This window comes from Paramormyrops kingsleyae, chromosome 9, assembly GCF_048594095.1.
Source record: "Paramormyrops kingsleyae isolate MSU_618 chromosome 9, PKINGS_0.4, whole genome shotgun sequence".
NCBI lineage: Eukaryota > Metazoa > Chordata > Actinopteri > Osteoglossiformes > Mormyridae > Paramormyrops > Paramormyrops kingsleyae.
Genome location: NC_132805.1, coordinates 36,823,919 through 36,842,768, shown reverse-complemented (window position 1 = coordinate 36,842,768; position 18,850 = coordinate 36,823,919). Strand labels below are relative to the sequence as shown.

Sequence of the window (18,850 nt, the reverse complement as noted above, 5' to 3'; positions counted from 1 at the left end):
CAGACGGCAACAATCGAAAGGTCATGCGATGAGAAGGTCATGCTTTGCTGGGCTGAATGAGCTCCTAAGCTGATGGCTTCATTTTTAGAGTAGTTTACATTCTTGTTGTTTGTTGATTTAACTTATCATTCCCGTAATATTTCATTGTAACTGTGAGCGTAAAGGTATTCAATTCAATTCTATTCTACTCTATACTGCCAGGCTACTTCCTACCTCAATTGAAATCCATCCCTAGCCAGGCAAGCCTGAGTTACACATCTGGGCCTGGGGGCCTCACAAGTCTGGCTGTAATATTTCTTCAAACCGTGGTAATTATAAAGATAAGGGCAGCACAGACGCACAAAAATGTCGATTAAAGACCAAACAAGGACTGGAATTGTAATTCATCTGAATGTTACAGACTGTGGGGACCCTTCCACCAGGGTGGGGGCCCACTGAGGGCGACATTTGGAGAACATGGGGAAAAAAGCACGTGAGGCCTGATCTGATTACATTAGGCTGGTTTATTCTGCGGGCAGAAGGGGAAGTAACATAGCAATACAGGCAGGTTTATAGTGCTCATGAGCCTTGGGGGATGGGGTGGGGACACAGGGTGAGTGTGCAGGGAGTGCGAGAACCTGCCCTCCCTCCTCACATAGTCAGCTCCTGGAGGAGGGAGAGAGAGAGAGAGAGAGCGGGTTAAAGATGATTATACTAGAGGATGGGATGTCTGTTGTCATGCCTGTGCAGTAACTCAGAGAGGTACTGTGGAAATGTTGGGGAAGCTGTGGTCAGCTCCAGCCGCTCATCCACCCCCCAGCCCCCCCCCCCCCCCACTCTCAGGTCTGGCTGCACGCACAACATTGGCTGCAAGGGCTGGAATTGGCGTCTCTGCGGCGATAATCCCAGCAGCAATGGGCAAAGGTTAAAGGGAAATAGGAAATGTTCCGGCAGGACGATGATGTCAGTGAACAAGCGTGATGGAAACTGTGGCAGGAAATGGATCATTATAGGCTTCATTACACCTCGACTGCCTCCACCACAATATCAGGATCCGATACTCCCAGCCCCCCCCCAGGACCGGCCCCATCACCATGATGGCGTTGACGATGTCGTTCTTGTTGTGCCGCAGTGCACGGATAGCCTTCCCCCTGGAAACATTCGCCTGGGCCATGACCAGCTCGATGTCCCTCAGCTCCAAGCCGGCCTCATCCACCTGCAGAGAGGGACACAGTGTCTTTGCTGGATGGATTGAATAGAATCTTACTGTTTGAATATTTATGCATGTTTTACTTATAAAGCAGGGTCTGCCAGCCCCTGGAGACACTGGGCTTAAGGACCTTACTCAAGGGTCCAGTGGTGACATGAATTCACCGGCCACTGAATTTGAACCAGTAAACAGACACGACACATGGCCCATAACACAGACACACGGCCCTATAACACAGACACGTGGCCCTATAACACAGACACGTGGCCCATAACACAGACACGTGGCCCCCTAACACAGACACATGGCCCATAACACAGACACTTGGCCCATAACACAGACACATGGCCCCCTAACACAGACACATGGCCCATAACACAGACACATGGCCCATAACACAGACACGTGGCCCCATAACACAGACACGTGGCCCCATAACACAGACACGTGGCCCCATAACACAGACACAACGCCCCATAACACAGACACATGGCCCATAACACAGACACGTGGCCCATAACACAGACACGTGGCCCATAACACAGACACTTGGCCCATAACACAGACACGTGGCCCATAACACAGACACAACGCCCCATAACACAGACACGTGGCCCCCTAACACAGACACGTGGCCCATAACACAGACACGTGACCCATAACACAGACACGTGGCCCCCTAACACAGACACGTGGCCCCCTAACACAGACACGTGGCCCATAACACAGACACATGGCCCCATAACACAGACACGTGGCCCCATAACACAGACATGTGGCCCCCTAACACAGACACGTGGCCCATAACACAGACACATGGCCCATAACACAGACACGTGGCCCATAACACAGACACTTGGCCCATAACACAGACACGTGGCCCATAACACAGACACGTGGCCCCATAACACAGACACAACGCCCCATAACACAGACACATGGCCCCATAACACAGATACGTGGCCCCATAACACAGACACGTGGCCCCATAACACAGACACGTGGCCCCCTAACACAGACACGTGGCCCATAACACAGACACATGGCCCCATAACACAGACACGTGGCCCCATAACACAGACATGTGGCCCATAACACAGACACATGGCCCCATAACACAGACACGTGGCCCCATAGCACAGACACATGGCCCTATAACACAGACACAGACAGACAAGCTCACAGTAAGAACTGTGAATACCTCCTCCTCCTCACTCTCCTCCTTGATGCTGAGACTGGGCCTGTTTTCTGGGATGATGGGTGACGGTTCCAGGGGCACCTTGAACTTCTCTGCTGCGGCTTTGTGAACCTGCTGGGAGAGATCTTCGATCTGGGTGGGGGTGAGACAAATACAGAGAGTGGTGAGCAGTGCAGACACATACAGACAGGGAGAGGAGAGGATAAGAAGGGAGTGGATGAAGGATAGAAGTGTGTTTGTGTGAGTGTGTGTGTGAGAGAGAGATAGAGAGAGAGAGAGAGAGGAGAACATGAAGGAGCAGCCAGACACTGCTGCTGTACATTAACGCAGTGTTTCCCAACCCAGTCCACATTTTTGCTCACTCCCAGCTCTTGGTAGGGGTCTGTCTAGGGGTCCACAAAGACACTGCATTTAACGTTGTTAGCTTAATGTTCACCTGTTACTATGTATTCTGTATGTGAACAGACTGACACCTAACGAAACACAGAGCAAAACTCACTGGAGCATCTTTCATGTTTATGAAGCTTCACCCTTGACTTGTCATCTAAACCAGGTTTTCTCAGCCCAGTCCACAGGTACCCTAAGACAGTCCACATTTTTGCTCCCTCCCACCAGCCCGCACCAGCTACTCCATATTCTTAAATGGCTGAGAGCTGGGAGAGAGAACAAAGTGGACCATCTGGGGATCTGTGAGGACTTAGCTGAGAAACATTAATCTAAACCACAGGATGAAGCTTCCTGGTTGTGATTAGTGGATCCAGCATTACTACAGAGTCTTCCTGCCCCCCTCCCATTTTAGCAGTGCATGTTCCACATTGTTATAAGATTAGAACAGGGCTCACTTTCGCCTCCCCAAAAACAATATAGATGTCAGAGGCCGGGCTCTTGAAGACGTCAGGGCGAGTGATGACGAAGAGGATGTTTTTGGACTTGCGGATGGTGATGCGTGTGACCCCGTGGATCTGCCTTAATCCCAGCTTGGACATGGCCTACAGGGGATACGTAAACACACACAGACAAAGGAGGAGCTATAGATCAGATGCTTATGTGTAAACAGCCACCGAGGCTTGTATAAAATCGTTTGGTTTAGTCTTAAGCACGACTGGAACAGTTCGGTGCTTGTTTAACTAGGTCTGGCTGCCGCCCACCTTCCGGGCTTTCTTTTCACTGCGGCTCTGCTTGCCTTTGTTCATGGACTCGTCAGCAGAGGGCGCTGCGTGAGAAAGCTGAGACTGAGAAAAGAGGCAAGAGAGATGGAGGTTACACAGAATGGAGGACAGAGCTTTCACAATGTGAGTTTTACATCAACAATGAATGCCCTCCCCCCATGTAGCTAAATCAATATGTAGGACCCAAGGTGACATTTTGTAGCTGAGCCCCCCCCACTATGGCCTCCCCACCTGTGAGTCTGGGGGCCTCATCAGGGCCGTCTCCGACTCCTCCAGCTCTGGCACGGACCCATCGCTGTCCGACTCGTTACAGGAGCCCTCTGTCGACACAGGGCGCGTGGCCGTGCACACGCATTAGTGACACAGCTGTAGCAGGGCTGGGCTGCACGTTGACGAACACGCGCTTTCACGCTACGGCAGAGTGTGCAGGCAGTAAGCATGCAGGAAATGCAGGCAGAGGAAATATGCCATGTTGTGCATGTGGGAAGATGGCGTCTGTGCCGGTCCCTAAGCTTACTCCACTTCATTAGTGTCTGTCTTCCCTAGAGCTCTTGCATAAAAGATGTAAGGATCCGCTGTGGTTTCTGATGCTTTTTTTTGGGGGGGGGTTATTAATTGGGGTGGGGGGGAGTGAAGCCTCCATGCAAGCAGCACAATTAGGAGTTCAAATAATTAAAAGAAATTCCTCAGAAATCTGGAACATCGATTCATCACTATTGGTCAGCAACATCGCCCAGAACCATTGCTCAAAAAGTTGCCCTGTGTATCGTCATCCTGACACTAATACGTTACCAAGTTTAATTTCATGAATATATTTCAGACACAAGTGGTTGAATTGCGACCCCATTTTGTGTCTGGATCTGATTCGCTGACATCTAGGGCAGCACATCACATGTGAGTGGACGGGTGACACCTACACCTTCACATGTGGGTGGACGGGTGACACCTACACCATCACATGTGGGTGGACGGGTGACACCTACACCTTCACATGTGGGTGGACGGGTGACACCTACACCATCACATGTGGGTGGACGGGTGACACCTACACCTTCACATGTGGGTGGACGGGTGACACCTACACCTTCACATGTGGGTGGACGGGTGACACCTACACCTTCACATGTGGGTGGACGGGTGACACCTACACCATCACATGTGGGTGGACGGGTGACACCTACACCATCACATGTGGGTGGACGGGTGACACCTACACCTTCACATGTGGGTGGACGGGTGACACCTACACCTTACCCTTATGAGTGTACGACATGGGGCAGCCAGTCAGGTGATCAATCAGCCTGTCTGAGGGTGGCGGCTCAGTGGCATGAGGGGTGGGTCTAACAGGGTGGGGGGGGGACAGGAGCTCCCTCTCACTGGAGGAGCCTGACTCCGTGTGGGAGGAGCCCCCACGCAGGCTGGCCCTGTGACCCAGAGTTGCGCGGAGAGATGCCTCACAGAAGTCCTCCTTGTCTTCACTGTCCACTGTGAGAAGAGAAAGGAAGAAAAATGGGCTCGGAAACCCACTGTACAATCTACCAGCTGACCTCACCTAGGTGATCCTGCCTGTATGCCTGCCTGCTTCCATCCATCTGTTTATCTTCAGTAACCACTTATGAAGTGCAAGTTCATGGTGCATATACAGTATGTGTTGGATGTGTCCACTGTGGTGAATGTCCTCGGCTAAATATTTCGAATTCAAATTAAATACCTTTTTAAATGCAAATACTCTGGTTCAGATGCCAGGTGATGACAGTCATTACCCAGGAATGACCCTCTCCTATGCATATTTTCACACGTGAAAGACGAGTTTGTGTCCAGCACGTACCTCTGGGCATATTGTGCAGACACAGTGCGGGTGACGCTGAAGGCTCAGCCTGCTGGAGGGTGTCCTGGACAGGGATGGAGACCAGCTGTCTTGGGGGGGGCTCAGGAAAGTCAGGGCAGCAGAAGATGGGGTGTGAGTGCAGATGGGATCCTTGAAGCTGAGACTGCGGTGGAGGACGGGCCAGCAGACATCGGGACTCCTGGATGGGGGTGGCAAGCTCCTCCACTGATACTTCAGCAGAGGTTCTGTGATGGGTGGGGCTGCCATCCCCTTTAAGGGGTGGCGGGTTGTCATCAATGTTATTGTCATTGATATCTTTTGTGCTTCCGGTGGGTTGTCCTCTTTGTAAGAGCACTATGTCCTCCGGTGATAAAGGAAGTTCGTCTTCTAGCTGGGCAGCCCTGCAGATGCCAGGTATGACCATGCTTTGACTGCCCATGCTTTCCTGCGGCAAAGGACCTTGATGTTCCTGGAGCTGCATGCTCTCCCCACGAGCTTTACAGCTCTTGCTGACCAGCTGCTCTGTGGATTGCTTACTTCTCTCCTGTGCTTTTTTGTCCTCAGTAGGCGTAACCTTGTTCTTTGACTGCTCTGTGACTGAAATAGGACTGGTGAGAGGGAGCAGCAGAGGAGCCTTTGGTTCAGACTCAGCAGAATGCGTTGGTGGATTGTCACCATTTAAGTTTCTATGCTTATTTACAGAGTGTGGATCGTTTTGGCCATTTTCTCCTACCTCTACCTGAGGGTTTGTTTCCTCATTGCAAGCGATGTTCCCACATGTCTGAACTTCTCCCAGTAAAGACAAATGTTCTACAATACCCTGCAAAGAAGGACCTAATACTTTATTTTCCTCAATGTTCTCAGATGTCTGACCGTCTTTAGATAATGACAAATGTTCCAAAACACCCCCTAAAGGAGGATCTTGCACATCACTGTCTTTAATGTTCTCAGGTGTCTGATTTTCTATAAATAATGACACATGTTCTCCAACACCCTCCACAGGAGGATCTTGTACCTTATTTTCTTCAAGGTTGTCAGATGGTTGACCTTCTCCAGATAATGACAAATATTCTACAACACCCTCCAAAGGTGAATCATGTATGTTATCATCTTCAACATTCTCAGATGTCTGACCATCTCCAGATAATGATAAATATTCTACAACACCCTCCGGAGGACCTTCTTCTATGTTCACTGATGTCTGACCTTCTCCAAACAAGAACAAATGTTCTACAACACTCTCCAAAGGAGGATCATGTACCTTATTGTCTTCAGTGTTTTCAGGTGTCTGACCTTTCTCAGATAATGATACATGGTCTACAACACTCATCAAAGCAGGATCTTGTACCCTCTTTTCTTCATTGTTCTCAGATGTCTGACCTTCATTGGATAATGATACTGGTTCTTCAACACTCTCCAAAGCCAGATCTTGTATTTTATTTTCTTCAGTGTTCTCTGATGGCTGACCTTGCCCCAACAGAGACAACTCTTCTACAATGTTTTTCTTGATGACTTCTTTGTCCGTAGACATCTGGCCCTCCCCTAGCAAAGACAGTTGTTCTCCATCAGTCCCTGGAGGAGGACCTTGCACTGTACTCTCTTCTTGTTTCTGGCTTTTACTCTGAGAGCTCTCTGCTCTGGCACAGGCAGCTTCATTCTTTGGTTCACTGACATGTTTGCTGAACATCTGAATGTCACCATCTTCAGTGCTTCGTGCTTTATTATTAACATTGGTATGTATCTTTGCACTTACTGAATCAGTAGACTTTGGCATCGCATCTCGGCTTGGGAGAGGGATCTCCCTGTTCTTGTTTACAAATACAGGAACATCTACTGGTACTTTGTCTGCTTTACAGTAATTAGATTTTTTTCTGGGGTTAAATGTGCCAAAGGATCCACCCAGTAAGAACAATTCAGGCTCCTGTTCTAAGAGGCTGATGTTCTTTTGTATGTCTCCATCTCTTTCACTTTTGATTTCCTGTGTTGTCATATGATTCTTCTCCATAACACAACCTGCACCATCTGATTTGTCCCTGCTGCCGGTTTTGCTTCCAAGACTAGACGATTGACTTTCTTTATCTTCTGAAAAGTGAGACTTCTGACTGAGATCTACTGAACCAGTGTGCCGCAGGGCATCATGTTCCACAATGTCACCTTCAGATTCTGAGGTTTGGCTGCTAGAAACCACATCAGCCATGTGAGTTGGACCTGCCACAAATGATATGTTTGATACAGACTCGTGAATGTCTGCATTTTCCTGTTCATCACCTTTAGCTTGATTTCTGAAATCCTCATTGTCCTCCTCTGAAAGGATGTTAAACTGCAGGCATTTCGGTGGTCCTGTGGGTGAGAGCGGTGAGCTGCTGCTTTCTGGGTCATTCAGTGTGCCAGTTTCCTTGGCAACCGTCGGATGCTGTGTCAGCTGATCGCCTGCCTGGTTTTCAAGGTTGCTGTCATCATCCTCCAGAAAATGTGAGCTCCCATCCTCCCCTCCGCCAGCCTCTGAAATTTCCTCGATGGATTTCCAGTTTGACAGATTAGATTCCAGAACTGCACTTTCTTTGTCTGCCAGGTCCTCCCTTAATTCACAGCCACCTTGGTTGTCCTCTCGGTCTGCACAGATCGTGTCTCCAGGGCCGATGTTGGAGGTGAAGGCCAGCTCTGTGCACACGGGCTGGACAGCTTCATACATTAACAGTCTCCCTGCCTCATAGTCACGGCAGTCTGCCAGTGGCTCTCCTTCCCAAACTCCAGATGGGGACCCTTTTCGTGAAACATTTGTTTCAGAGTTCTCTTTCTTTGGTGAAACAGCTAACATGCTATATGCAGCACAGGATACATTGAGAGGGCCCAAATTAATGTCATCAGGGCAAGCTTGATTCTCAGACAGGTTATCCTGATTGAGAGAGGACTCAGGAACTGACACGTTTACTGTAGAGACAACCAGGTTGTCTGGGACTTCAGAGGAGATCTCTGGACTTGTGGAAATTGGTATGTTGCTGGGACTGTGATCTTCTTTGAGATATGATACCACAGGGACTCCTTTATTCAGATCGTTAGTGGCCGTCTCATCAAGACATAGTGTTGACCCCACATATTCTGTGTTGTTGCCATTTTTCTGATCTGTGAGCTCAGCTTCTGTGTCGGGTTTCTCACTTCCACCAGTCAGAGCCTCCAGAGTGGAACGTGGTGGGAATTCACTAACTGTGTTTGCAGAAGTTTGGATAACAGGTTCTTTGCTGCTGTGTTCCTCTCCCTGCAAAGCAGCCATCTGTAATGGATGTGCAACAGATTCCTTAACTGTCCCTGGCGCAACACTATCTGTGGGCTCTGAAGACCCTTTTGGGGTCTCATTCTCCAAAGCAACACCCTGAGACGTGCAGCCCCCCTCTGGGGAGTGTACTTCATGCTCCTCTTTTGGGATGCATAAGACAGGTGATGGAATGGATTCTGCTACTTCAGCATGATCGACTGCAAGCTGCTCCTTGGATACATGGTTTACGTCAGAGGATTCTGAGGATATCTCCATTTCGCTCTCACTTTCACCGTAAGAGGAGTCCTGCTGCAGGGGTGCTGTGGATCCCACTGGGTCACCGGGATCAAGGAAATGGTGAGTGAGCTCTGCGTGCCTCTCTGTGCTGTATAGCCTTTCATCTTCATCCCCATTGTAGGAGGCAGAGTCAACTGACTCTTCAGTATCATCTTGGAAGGCGAATGATTCATCCACACCCTCATTGATCGAGGTCTCTGACAGGGAGTTCAGGAATGAAGCAGAGGTGTCCTCTTCATTGGGATCTTCCTTTGCTTCATCCTCTACCACTTCTTCTTCCTCCTCCTCCTCCTCTTCGTCCTCAACCTCGTCAACATCATCCTCTTCTTCATCGTCTTCATCCACATCTCCTTCCTCTTCACCAGCAGCATAAGCATCTACATCATTGCCTGGTTCATCTTCTGTGGGGAATAGTGTTATTTCCATGGAGTCAGCTTGAAAGATGAGACTGGCATTGAAAGGGAGCATTGAGGCAGGTATCATCACATCACCCCCAATCTCCCTGCAGGGGCCTGGGAACAAGAGAGGGGAAGAAGCCATTTCACCATAAAGGCTGTTATTGTCAGTATCTGAGACTTCAGAAGAGCAAGTGGCTGGGGTCAGACTTTCGGTGTCTGTTGCTGTTGCTAGGCGATGCACAAAGGGGAACGAGGCTGCCAGCTCCAGGGAGGCATCTTCTATTGGGTTGCCCAGAGAACCAAAATGTTCAGAGACACAGGCTTTGAGATCTAGCTCCAGGTCTTGATCCTTATCCTTGTATTGTGCCATTATTGCAGACTCCTCTTCCTCTAGGGCTACAGGAGATCCTTCTGACTCTCCTCCCCCTTCCTGTGAGGATGCGCTCCTCCAACTGCTGCACTTCAGAGGAGCAGCAACCTCAGTCACCCAGTGAGGCCGGCATGTTTCTCTCCTTACTGTGTCTCTGTTGTCGGCAAAGCTGATACTTTCTGACACTTCCTGCATTTCCAACTTTCCGGTCTTGTCGAAACAGGGCTCCCTCTCAGTGCTGTTCCTCTCTTCGCTAAGCTCATCTCCAATCTCTGACAGGGACTCGACATAGCTGGCAGGGGCGTCCTGCATCTCTGCCTCAGCAATTAGGTTAGGGGAACATGAGGGGGAGGTGCTGGAAGTGTAGGAAGATGTCCAACTGCCTCCCTCGGCTGTGATGTAGGAACCTGAAGGGGAGGTTGGAGGGGAATATAATCCTTCACTCTCAGGAAGGTCATCAGTGGGAGATCCTGGGCCAGAACTTGAGCCTGGGTACCACTGGTGCTTAAGGTGCGAGCAGTAGGCCATCTTGATAGGAGTAGAGGGGGCAGTATAGTAGAGATCTGGGTCCAGACCTAAAGGGACACCTACTCGTTGGGGGTCAACCGCACAGGACGGCTCTAAGAAGGACAAGGAAGGCACTTCACCCTGAGATAGTGACAGCTCCTCCCACTCTTTATCTCCCAGGGGGCTGCAGCTGTCAGTCATTCCAGCATCCACAGCTTTGGGTTCCATGATAGGACAGGCTAAGAACTGTGCAGAGTCATTCTCCTGCTCCACCTTAGGAGTCAGTGACTCGTTATGGGCGGCTGAGGGTATTTCTTGGCCAGTATCCAACTTTGCCTTTTCAGGGGACCTTTCCTGTCCCTCCTCCGAATCTATGGAGGGCACCGGAGGCTGGAATTCCAGACCTGACACTTCCGGTTCTGGATCTTTGTCCCCTGGCAGGCCCCCCTGAACCTCCATGTTCCTTAGCAGGGCTTCCTGGCCCATGACCACCCGCATGTCCATGGCCTCCGGTTCCTTGTAGTCACTCTCCACTTCTGTGCCCGTCAGCACTTTGATCCTCTCCATCTTAACAGGCCCACGCTTGCAGGCGCCCCGGCCAAACTTTCCTGTGAGCCAGCCCACGTTTCCGGGCCGGCCGTCTAGGCCGCCATCGCAGCTAGCGCCCTCTGGCTGAGGCCGGAGTGCAGAGCTGCCCTGCTTGGCCTTTGGCAGCCGCGGGCCAAACGGAGAAGTGCATTCTGGGGACAGCTGTGCCGGGGTGCTGGGGGAAGGGGTGGAGGCACAGTCACTAGGGGTGGAGGCGGAAGAGCTCGACGCATGTCTGGGCATGTCTGTAAAAAGAGAAGGAGCAGATGGTGAGTAAAAATACTGACGATTAGCTGGGATATAAAGGCACTAATGAAACACTTTTCCGGTGGCAGAGTTTCTAACGGCTGAGAAATTCTGCATTTAATCCAGTAGTAAAATACACAGCTGTCAGTACGGTTCTGTTTAAGGAAGAGACCAGGCATTTAACCAGTAATCACCAACCATTTTCTGTTATTTGTTCGGTAAAATATCATCTTGTTTTATGAATGTGGTTAATTTTTAATATTTTTAATGCCTTCTTTAAAATGATATATTTTTCCCTTTTTGTCTGCTCAGAAACTGCCCATTCATCTATTAATAATTTCAGTTAAATGTTAAATGTCAGACAATAAAATATTCATTATACACATATAAAAGGTGACTTGCATAACAGGAAATGCTGGTATGGAGAGAAGAGTAAAGCCAGCATGAGAGACGGAGAAAGTGGAGAGATTCGCCTTTTCTAGTTAAGCACAACCACGGTATTTTCACAGCGCGGAGAGATTCGCCTTTTCTAGTTAAGCACAACCACGGTATTTTCACAGTGTGGAGAGATTCGCCTTTTCTAGTTAAGCACAACCACGGTATTTTCACAGCGTGGAGAGATTCGCCTTTTCTAGTTAAGCACAACCACGGTATTTTCACAGCGCGGAGAGATTCGCCTTTTCTAGTTAAGCACAACCACGGTATTTTCACAGCGCGGAGAGATTCGCCTTTTCTAGTTAAGCACAACCACGGTATTTTCACAGCGCGGAGAGATTCGCCTTTTCTAGTTAAGCACAACCACGGTATTTTCACAGCGCGGAGAGATTCGCCTTTTCTAGTTAAGCACAACCACGGTATTTTCACAGCGCGGAGAGATTCGCCTTTTCTAGTTAAGCACAACCACGGTATTTTCACAGCGCGGAGAGATTCGCCTTTTCTAGTTAAGCACAACCACGGTATTTTCACGGCGCGGAGAGATTCGCCTTTTCTAGTTAAGCACAACCACGGTATTTTCACGGTGCGGAGAGATTCGCCTTTTCTAGTTAAGCACAACCACGGTATTTTCACGGTGCGGAGAGATTCGCCTTTTCTAGTTAAGCACAACCACGGTATTTTCACAGAAAAAAGGAGAAAAGATGGGAATGAGTAGAGAAAGAAACATGAAGATAATTAAGATGAAATGGATGAAAGCCAGAGATTTTATTCATTCCTGCCTTCAACACAGTGCAAAGGATAATATGCTAGAATTATATGCAAAGAATTATATACTAAATCGTGTATTCATATGGTAAATGGTAAATGGACTGCATTTATATAGCGCTTTTTACTACTCTTACGAGTACCAAAGCGCTTTACAGTTATGCCTCACATTCACCCATCCACACTCACATTCACACACCGGTGGCGGAGGCTGCCATGCAAGGCGCCAACCAGCTCACCAGGAGCAATTTGGGGTTCAGTGTCTTGCTCAAGGACACTTCGATGGAGTCAGGAGGACCCGAGGCTCAAACCTGCAACCCTCCGGTTGCCGAACGGTAGCACTACCTCCTGCACCACCATCGCCAAATACATGAGATTTACCAAATGCTAATGCTACGTATGCGATTAGCAGAAGAATGCAGGATGATGGACTGACGTAGTGGATGGGTAAAGGAGGTACAGGACTGTATCCTCATTTCTGTCATTTCTCTAGGCCTCTTTGTGTTGTTCGACAAAATCTCCTCGTTCTCAGACAATTCAGGCACAGTAACTAACCTTGCCTCAATCCGAGCATCATCACCTTGGTCTTTACTGGACTTTCTGGTGGGGTGGGAGGGGTCGTCATCCCCCATCAGCACATCCCAGCTTAGTCAGACAGTGTGAGCAGCGTGTCTGGGGAGACGTCTGAGTAAAGGGTGGGGGTCTGTCTAAGCACCCGATCAGACCACATTGTGGCTCCGAGACGTCTGGACGCTAACAGACTGGACTCCAGCCATAAACCCTTCACTTCCCTGCCCCCCAGTAGTCTGGAAGAGGGTTTCACAGCATCAGAACTCTGAATTACCAGATTCAAGAACAGCTTCTGTCTTCAAACCATTTGAATTCCTAACATCTGTGTTTCCTGCAACAGTCAAACCCACGGCGCCTGCGCTTTGGAAATCTGTTACTGCACTTTACCAGACACTGAATACACATTGCCTAGTTTAGCAGTTAGGTGTGCATGTGTGTGTGACTGGTGTGTGTGTGACTGGTGTGTGAGTGACTGGTGCGTGAGTGTGCCCTGCGGTGGGTTGGCGCCCCATCCTTGGTTGTTCCCTGCCTCTTCCCTAGCCTCCTGGATAGTCTCCGGACCATCGTGACCCTGAATAGGACAAGCAGTATCAGAAAATGGATAGATGGATGGATGGATATATGGATGGATAGTTTTGTGTTGTTTTGTATCTTGTTTTGAAAAATTAAGATTTCCAATGAACACGTTGCACACAGTTAATAAAAATCTTGAATAGTGAATTGACTGACAAAAAACATAAACCAGCAAAGAGAATTAAGATTACAAAGAGAAACTGGGGAGGAAAAAGCATTCCTGGCCCGGGTCAGGCGTGAGGTATGAGACAGCACTTTCTGGGAACAGGTCAGCCGGCGTGAGAAGGACCATACTTGTCCCACTGGATTTCTAAATGACCCTGACGATGCAACAGCTTCACCTTGCCTGACTCGATGGACAGCTCCTGGTGCTGATGTGCTTCTCTCACTCCCTGGAGCTGTCTCTCAGGGCAAGTGCTGAGCTCAGGCATGTCCTCCATGGCACTGTGTTACAGCTAACCCTAAGCCTAACCCTAAGCCTAACCCTAAGCCTAACCCCAGCTCTGTCCTTGGCATGTATAGGAAGGAGACGACTCAGAGGTTATTTCGGGGTGCGTTTCACTATCACATGAATGTGAACATGAAGCAACTGAACCATATTTCCTCCAAAGGGATTCCCTATAGATCGTGACACTATAAACAATGTCAGCTGGTGATGTCAGTCACACAATATTCCATCGGCTATCCTGTGTAAATAAACGGAGACGCACAGCCTGCAGGGTTGCTGGTAACGGCTGACAATATAATAGAAAAACCATGTTATGAGAGATGGGTCATTTCTACTTTTTAAGTGATGTATTTTTTTCAGAAAATGGGTGGAAGATAAAGTAGTCCCACCCCCCCAAAAAAAAGAGAAAAGGAGAGAAGTAGGATGGATGGACAGATGGGAACTGACAAAGGAGCAGGAGGGCGATCGATAGGGATGAAAGGAAAGGACACGGGGCCCATGGGAGGCTGGTGAAACACGGAGCGTCAGGGGACAGAGCTGCCACATGGGGGGGCACAAGCCCAGGCTCTAAATGGAAATTTACAGGAAGAAGAACCGCTGCTACGTCGGCACCGTGCTGGTCTGTGTTTGAGGACCATGACAAAGTCCAGCAAAAGCATTAGCAAACACTGAATGGGCGCCGACCGGGCACTGACTGAGGGCCGACCAGGGGCCGACCGGGGGCCGACCGGGTCCCAAGGGAGCTGCTGCGAGACCTTCAGCAAGCTCTGCACCTTAAGCTCAACTACGAATACAGAGCTGCAGTCGAGGGGGAGCGTGCTCTGCAATAATGGCGGCCGTGGTCGATAGGGAGAGTGCACTGCGATAATGGCGGCCGGTCGAGGGGGGAGCATGCGCTGCATAGGTCCCAGTAGATTGTGACCTGTTCCCAGCAGCTGGTGCCAGGCAGAGAGGCTGACGAGCCAAAACAACAAACAGGCCCTTATATCACATCCCCCCCCCCACCCCCTGCCGCCACCCTCGCCCACAAACTGGGCCATCTCTGAGATGACCTCATCCTCTGTGCTGATTGGCCAGCAGGAAGCTGAGAAGCTCAGCCGCCCCCCCCCCCCCCCCACTCCTCCCATTTCCGTCTCACAACATGACAGTTCGCTGCTAGCCCAGGAGTGGAGTGGATTCCTTTGTGTGCCCCCAGCTCTGGGAACCACGGTGTAGTCACAGCCAGGGCCGCTGGCTGCAGCCCGGTAAAAACACTCCACGCCGTCTCTCTCCCATTGCATAACAGCTCGAGAAGCTCGGGGATGCAGCTGTGTCCTTCTCAGATCAGACACTAGGTGGAGCCACACGTTAATCGTGGTACCCTCTCTGCCGAAGATCCTTTTTCTCCAAGGTGATAGCTACGCAGTGCTCAGAAAACACGCTGCCTGAGATACAACACAGCGTGTAACACAGTGCAGTGCTCAGCGCAGTTATGCAGCCAGACAGACAGCGGTTACAGTAAGAATAGACTCATTTATTTGCTAAATATCTGCTCGTGAACCTCATTGCCATTGGGCATGAAGCCAGACCTGATATAACTGCAGCTCCCGCCACACCCCATCAGCACTGCACTGAGTGCCGGCAAGCCATCTCTGACAGAATGTGACAGCAGGCCCATGGGGGAGCCCTACATGGGCCTGGGGGTGTTGCGTCAGTCCTCCCCCCACTGCTGGCTTTGGCGCTGAGGCTGCCGCTGTAATCGAGGCCCCTGCTCCGGGCCTTGCTGACAGGCCCCAGCTTGTTTCTGCTGCGTCAGAGTTGCTGCCTGCACCCCCCCCCACTCAGGCACCCCCGCCCCCACCCCTGCCTCCCTCCAGCCTGTATGAGATGCTGATGGGCGTGCTACCTCAGCCTGAGCTCACAGCGGGACCATCAGCACAAAGAGATTATCCCATCCAGATCTCCCATCTCCTGCATCGCTACTAAATAAAAACGCTAAGAGCTGAGAGCAGGCGGGGCCTGTTTTTATCCCCGGTGTATCCGCACCCTGATCCATCCAATCACCCGTCTGCTCCGGTGTATCCGCACCCTGATCCATCCAATCACCCGTCTGCCCCGGTGTATCCGCACCCTGATCCATCCAATCACCCATCTGCTCCAATTTTGTTCCTTTTTTTGTGGTGGGATCAGGCCAGATAATCAGCACAGTGCTGAGGAAGGCTGCGAAACAGAGCAGCGATACTCAGACTGAGGCAGTGAGGAGTGAGGAGTGAGGAGTGGCCCGGCACACTGCACTGCCGCCTCACCCCCAAAACTGTAAACAAACATGTGACATGTGGCTCAGGGACGCAGTACAGCTGTTGTACCCTTGAGTCTAAGCTGCATCAATTATATGAATATGCATTTCTCTCAGAAGCACCTGTGAAGCAAATTAACTCAAAATGTGCCAAAAAATATGCCCAGTGGGCTCTGGAGGACTCCTGTGCTGTCCTGGGCCAGGCTGGACCTGTGCCATGCCATCTTTCCAGCGTGTGCGGGGTACGGACCCTCACATCATCAGCATTACACATGGATTCTCCACTGCCGATGCTGTGTCATGCTCCTACCGTCTGCTGGGGGGGGGGGGGGTTAGAGGTGGTGGGGTCAGCGTAGGGCCTCACCCTCCTGGTGCCTAACCCCCCCTAGACCCCCCCCCCCCCTGCCCTTCCCAAACACACCTCCTTCGCTATTTACATCATTGTTTCTCTCATTCCACTCTCCTGTCAAACCACCCCCCCCCCACCATGCCCACGGTCTGCTGCTGCCCGTCGCTCCTACCTGGGCCTGGGATGCCCGTGTCGTCCTGTGCCCGCTCCGGCAGGGGCACCGTCCTGTGGACAGCCTCTCCTGGCATGCCTTCTCACTCACTCCACGGCTGCAGCCCTTGAGGTGATGGTAGAGGCTGTGGGCTCCGCAAAGATGGCCGGAGTTCTCTACCACAGTGGCTTAGCTTTCAGTTTCCGGCGCTGGCAGAGGGGGTACGTGGGTGTGGGAGCGAGCGTACACGTCCCTCTCCAACGTGCTGTGGGTAGCGGGGACTCTGAGCGCTGGCTGCGGCTGCTTGTCTCATCACACCGCTGCCTGCCCAAGCCACGCCTCTCACCCAACCCCCCCCCTCCTGGCCTGCCATTGGTTGCCTGGCACTGAGGTAAGCCAGCCACCGCAATCAGTCTTTTTGATTGGATGAGGTGGCACAGCACTGCAGAGCTGGAGGGAGAGCAGAGTGAGAGAGAGAGAAAGAGAGAGAGAGAGAGAGATGATGGGGGTGGAGGGAGAGAGTGAGAGATGGAGAGAGCGAGAAAGGGAAAGGAAGAGAAATGGGGAGGGAGAAAGGGAACGACTGAAACACAATACAACAACACAGACATGAAAAGCACATTAGCAGTGAACATTGCGGAAAAGCAGAGAGACGGAGAGCTTGGGGGGGGGGGGGGGCAGAGCCACTCGCCTCCATCACGGCCAGCTGTTAGGGCCTTTGTCCCAAGCGAGCCCAGGCCTCTCGGAGAGCTTCCCAGAAGAGGTGGGGGGGGGCGAACACCATCAGGCCAAAGGTACAGATCCCCCAGTAGCCACTGTGCTGCAATGCTGCGCAAGACGCAGTTCGGATGGAGCTGCGCTGCTGCTGGCCGCGGTGCAGCACCCCGAAGCAGCAGGGGGGGGCGGGGGGCTCCCTCCCGGCTAGCGGGTCAGTGGGCCAGAGCAGCAGCGGGGCAGCAGAACCAGCACGGGAAGGAGAGCCGAGCTACGTTTCCATAGTGATCGTACCACAGAATGGCTGCGGGGAGGGGGGGGGACAATAGCATCCAGAGACCCGCAGCTGCAGCATTGGGGGGCTTTTGGGGGAATTTTACTGGACTCACACAAAGAAGCGGGGGGGTGCTGAGGAGGGAAAGGATCCTTTCACTTTGCAGTTTGTGGAGGGGGGGGGGTTATTTTTTTGCTTTGCAGCCCCCCCCCCCCCCCCCCCAAAGCCTTACTGGCTTGATCCCCCTCCTGATTATGAAGGTACACGCAACACACTGATTCTCCTTGTTATCAGCACTCAAAAATCTGAGAGAGACACTGGTGTTGTACCTTAGGGCCTGGATCTGAATCACAGTACGAAATAAATCAATGAATGACAGTATTACATGATGAAATAAGTATCTGATCAAATCCATGTCTATTGCAAGGATGCAACAAACAAATCAAAGACGAAGACTAGGAACTGCTAGCTGAAGCGAAGGACTGAGACCTGTAATGTAAACCCTGGAGGGACGTAGGTTTAAGGCAGGACCCCAGTCAGTCTACGTTCCCCTCCTCCCCCACAGGAGGCGACGTAGGGCTCTCTGGCAGTTTGCTTCAGCCTCTTTTTTTAGTCAAAGTTATTATTAATCATGAAATGGTGACTTTGGGAGCAGGGGAGAAGCTTTTGTGTCAGGCTCCACCTCCAATCCCCAGGAAAAAATGGCTAGCCCAAAATACTCCGGCAGGGAGCCTCGTCCAACAGTGACCCCTAATGGTGAAGCACGGGATCCGACTCCCGGCACGGCCAAGCGGTGACCTTCTGGGGTCGTGTGGTGCTCGGAGGAACGCATCCATTTGAGTGCCTGCGTGGGATCACGAGGGCACAGAATGGTCAAGGACAACAGAGCGCAGGAACAGAGTGGATGGAGTGGTCTGAGATGGACCTGGTTTGGTCTGAGATGGACCTGGTTTGGTCTGAGATGGGCCTGGTTTGTCCCTGGGTATGTAGAGACACCCCCATGGTGACTCTGGTGTAGCAGTGCATTTGCAGATGTAGGTGACATGTAGGTGACATGCTCCCCAGCAATCTATAGGCCCCCAGGATCAGTAACCACGCAGGGGCTCTGTTGCCGTGGACCCCCCCCCCCCCCCCAGCCCTCTCGGCGCCTCCCTACACGCATCTGACATCAGTGTCGTCTGTTCCCATCAAGCATCCAGCACACCCAGGGTAAGCGGATTCCGGCCGTCCTGCAGGTGCGTGTTCAGTGGGCT

General features: G+C 51.2%; 1 protein-coding gene across 2 annotated transcripts; it reads right to left on the bottom strand.

Moving 5' to 3' along the window:
* Nucleotides 1–483: 483 nt before the first annotated feature.
* On the bottom strand, nucleotides 484–16,934 carry nacad (NAC alpha domain containing). Of its 2 annotated transcripts, none has more exons than XM_072716935.1 (9): nucleotides 16,631–16,934; nucleotides 5,385–11,042; nucleotides 4,811–5,041; nucleotides 3,788–3,876; nucleotides 3,536–3,619; nucleotides 3,230–3,376; nucleotides 2,391–2,519; nucleotides 1,073–1,195; nucleotides 484–645 (listed from the first exon to the last, which is right to left on the bottom strand). In XM_072716935.1, exons 1-9 carry the CDS (start codon nucleotides 16,704–16,706, stop codon nucleotides 631–633), a joined length of 6,552 nt encoding a protein of 2,183 aa, XP_072573036.1. In that variant the 5' UTR covers nucleotides 16,707–16,934; the 3' UTR covers nucleotides 484–630. The 2 variants fall into 2 exon arrangements, with proteins under 2 accessions (XP_072573036.1, XP_072573037.1); XM_072716936.1 differs by having other exon boundaries at nucleotides 4,934–5,041.
* Between the last annotated feature and the right edge of the window lie 1,916 nt (nucleotides 16,935–18,850).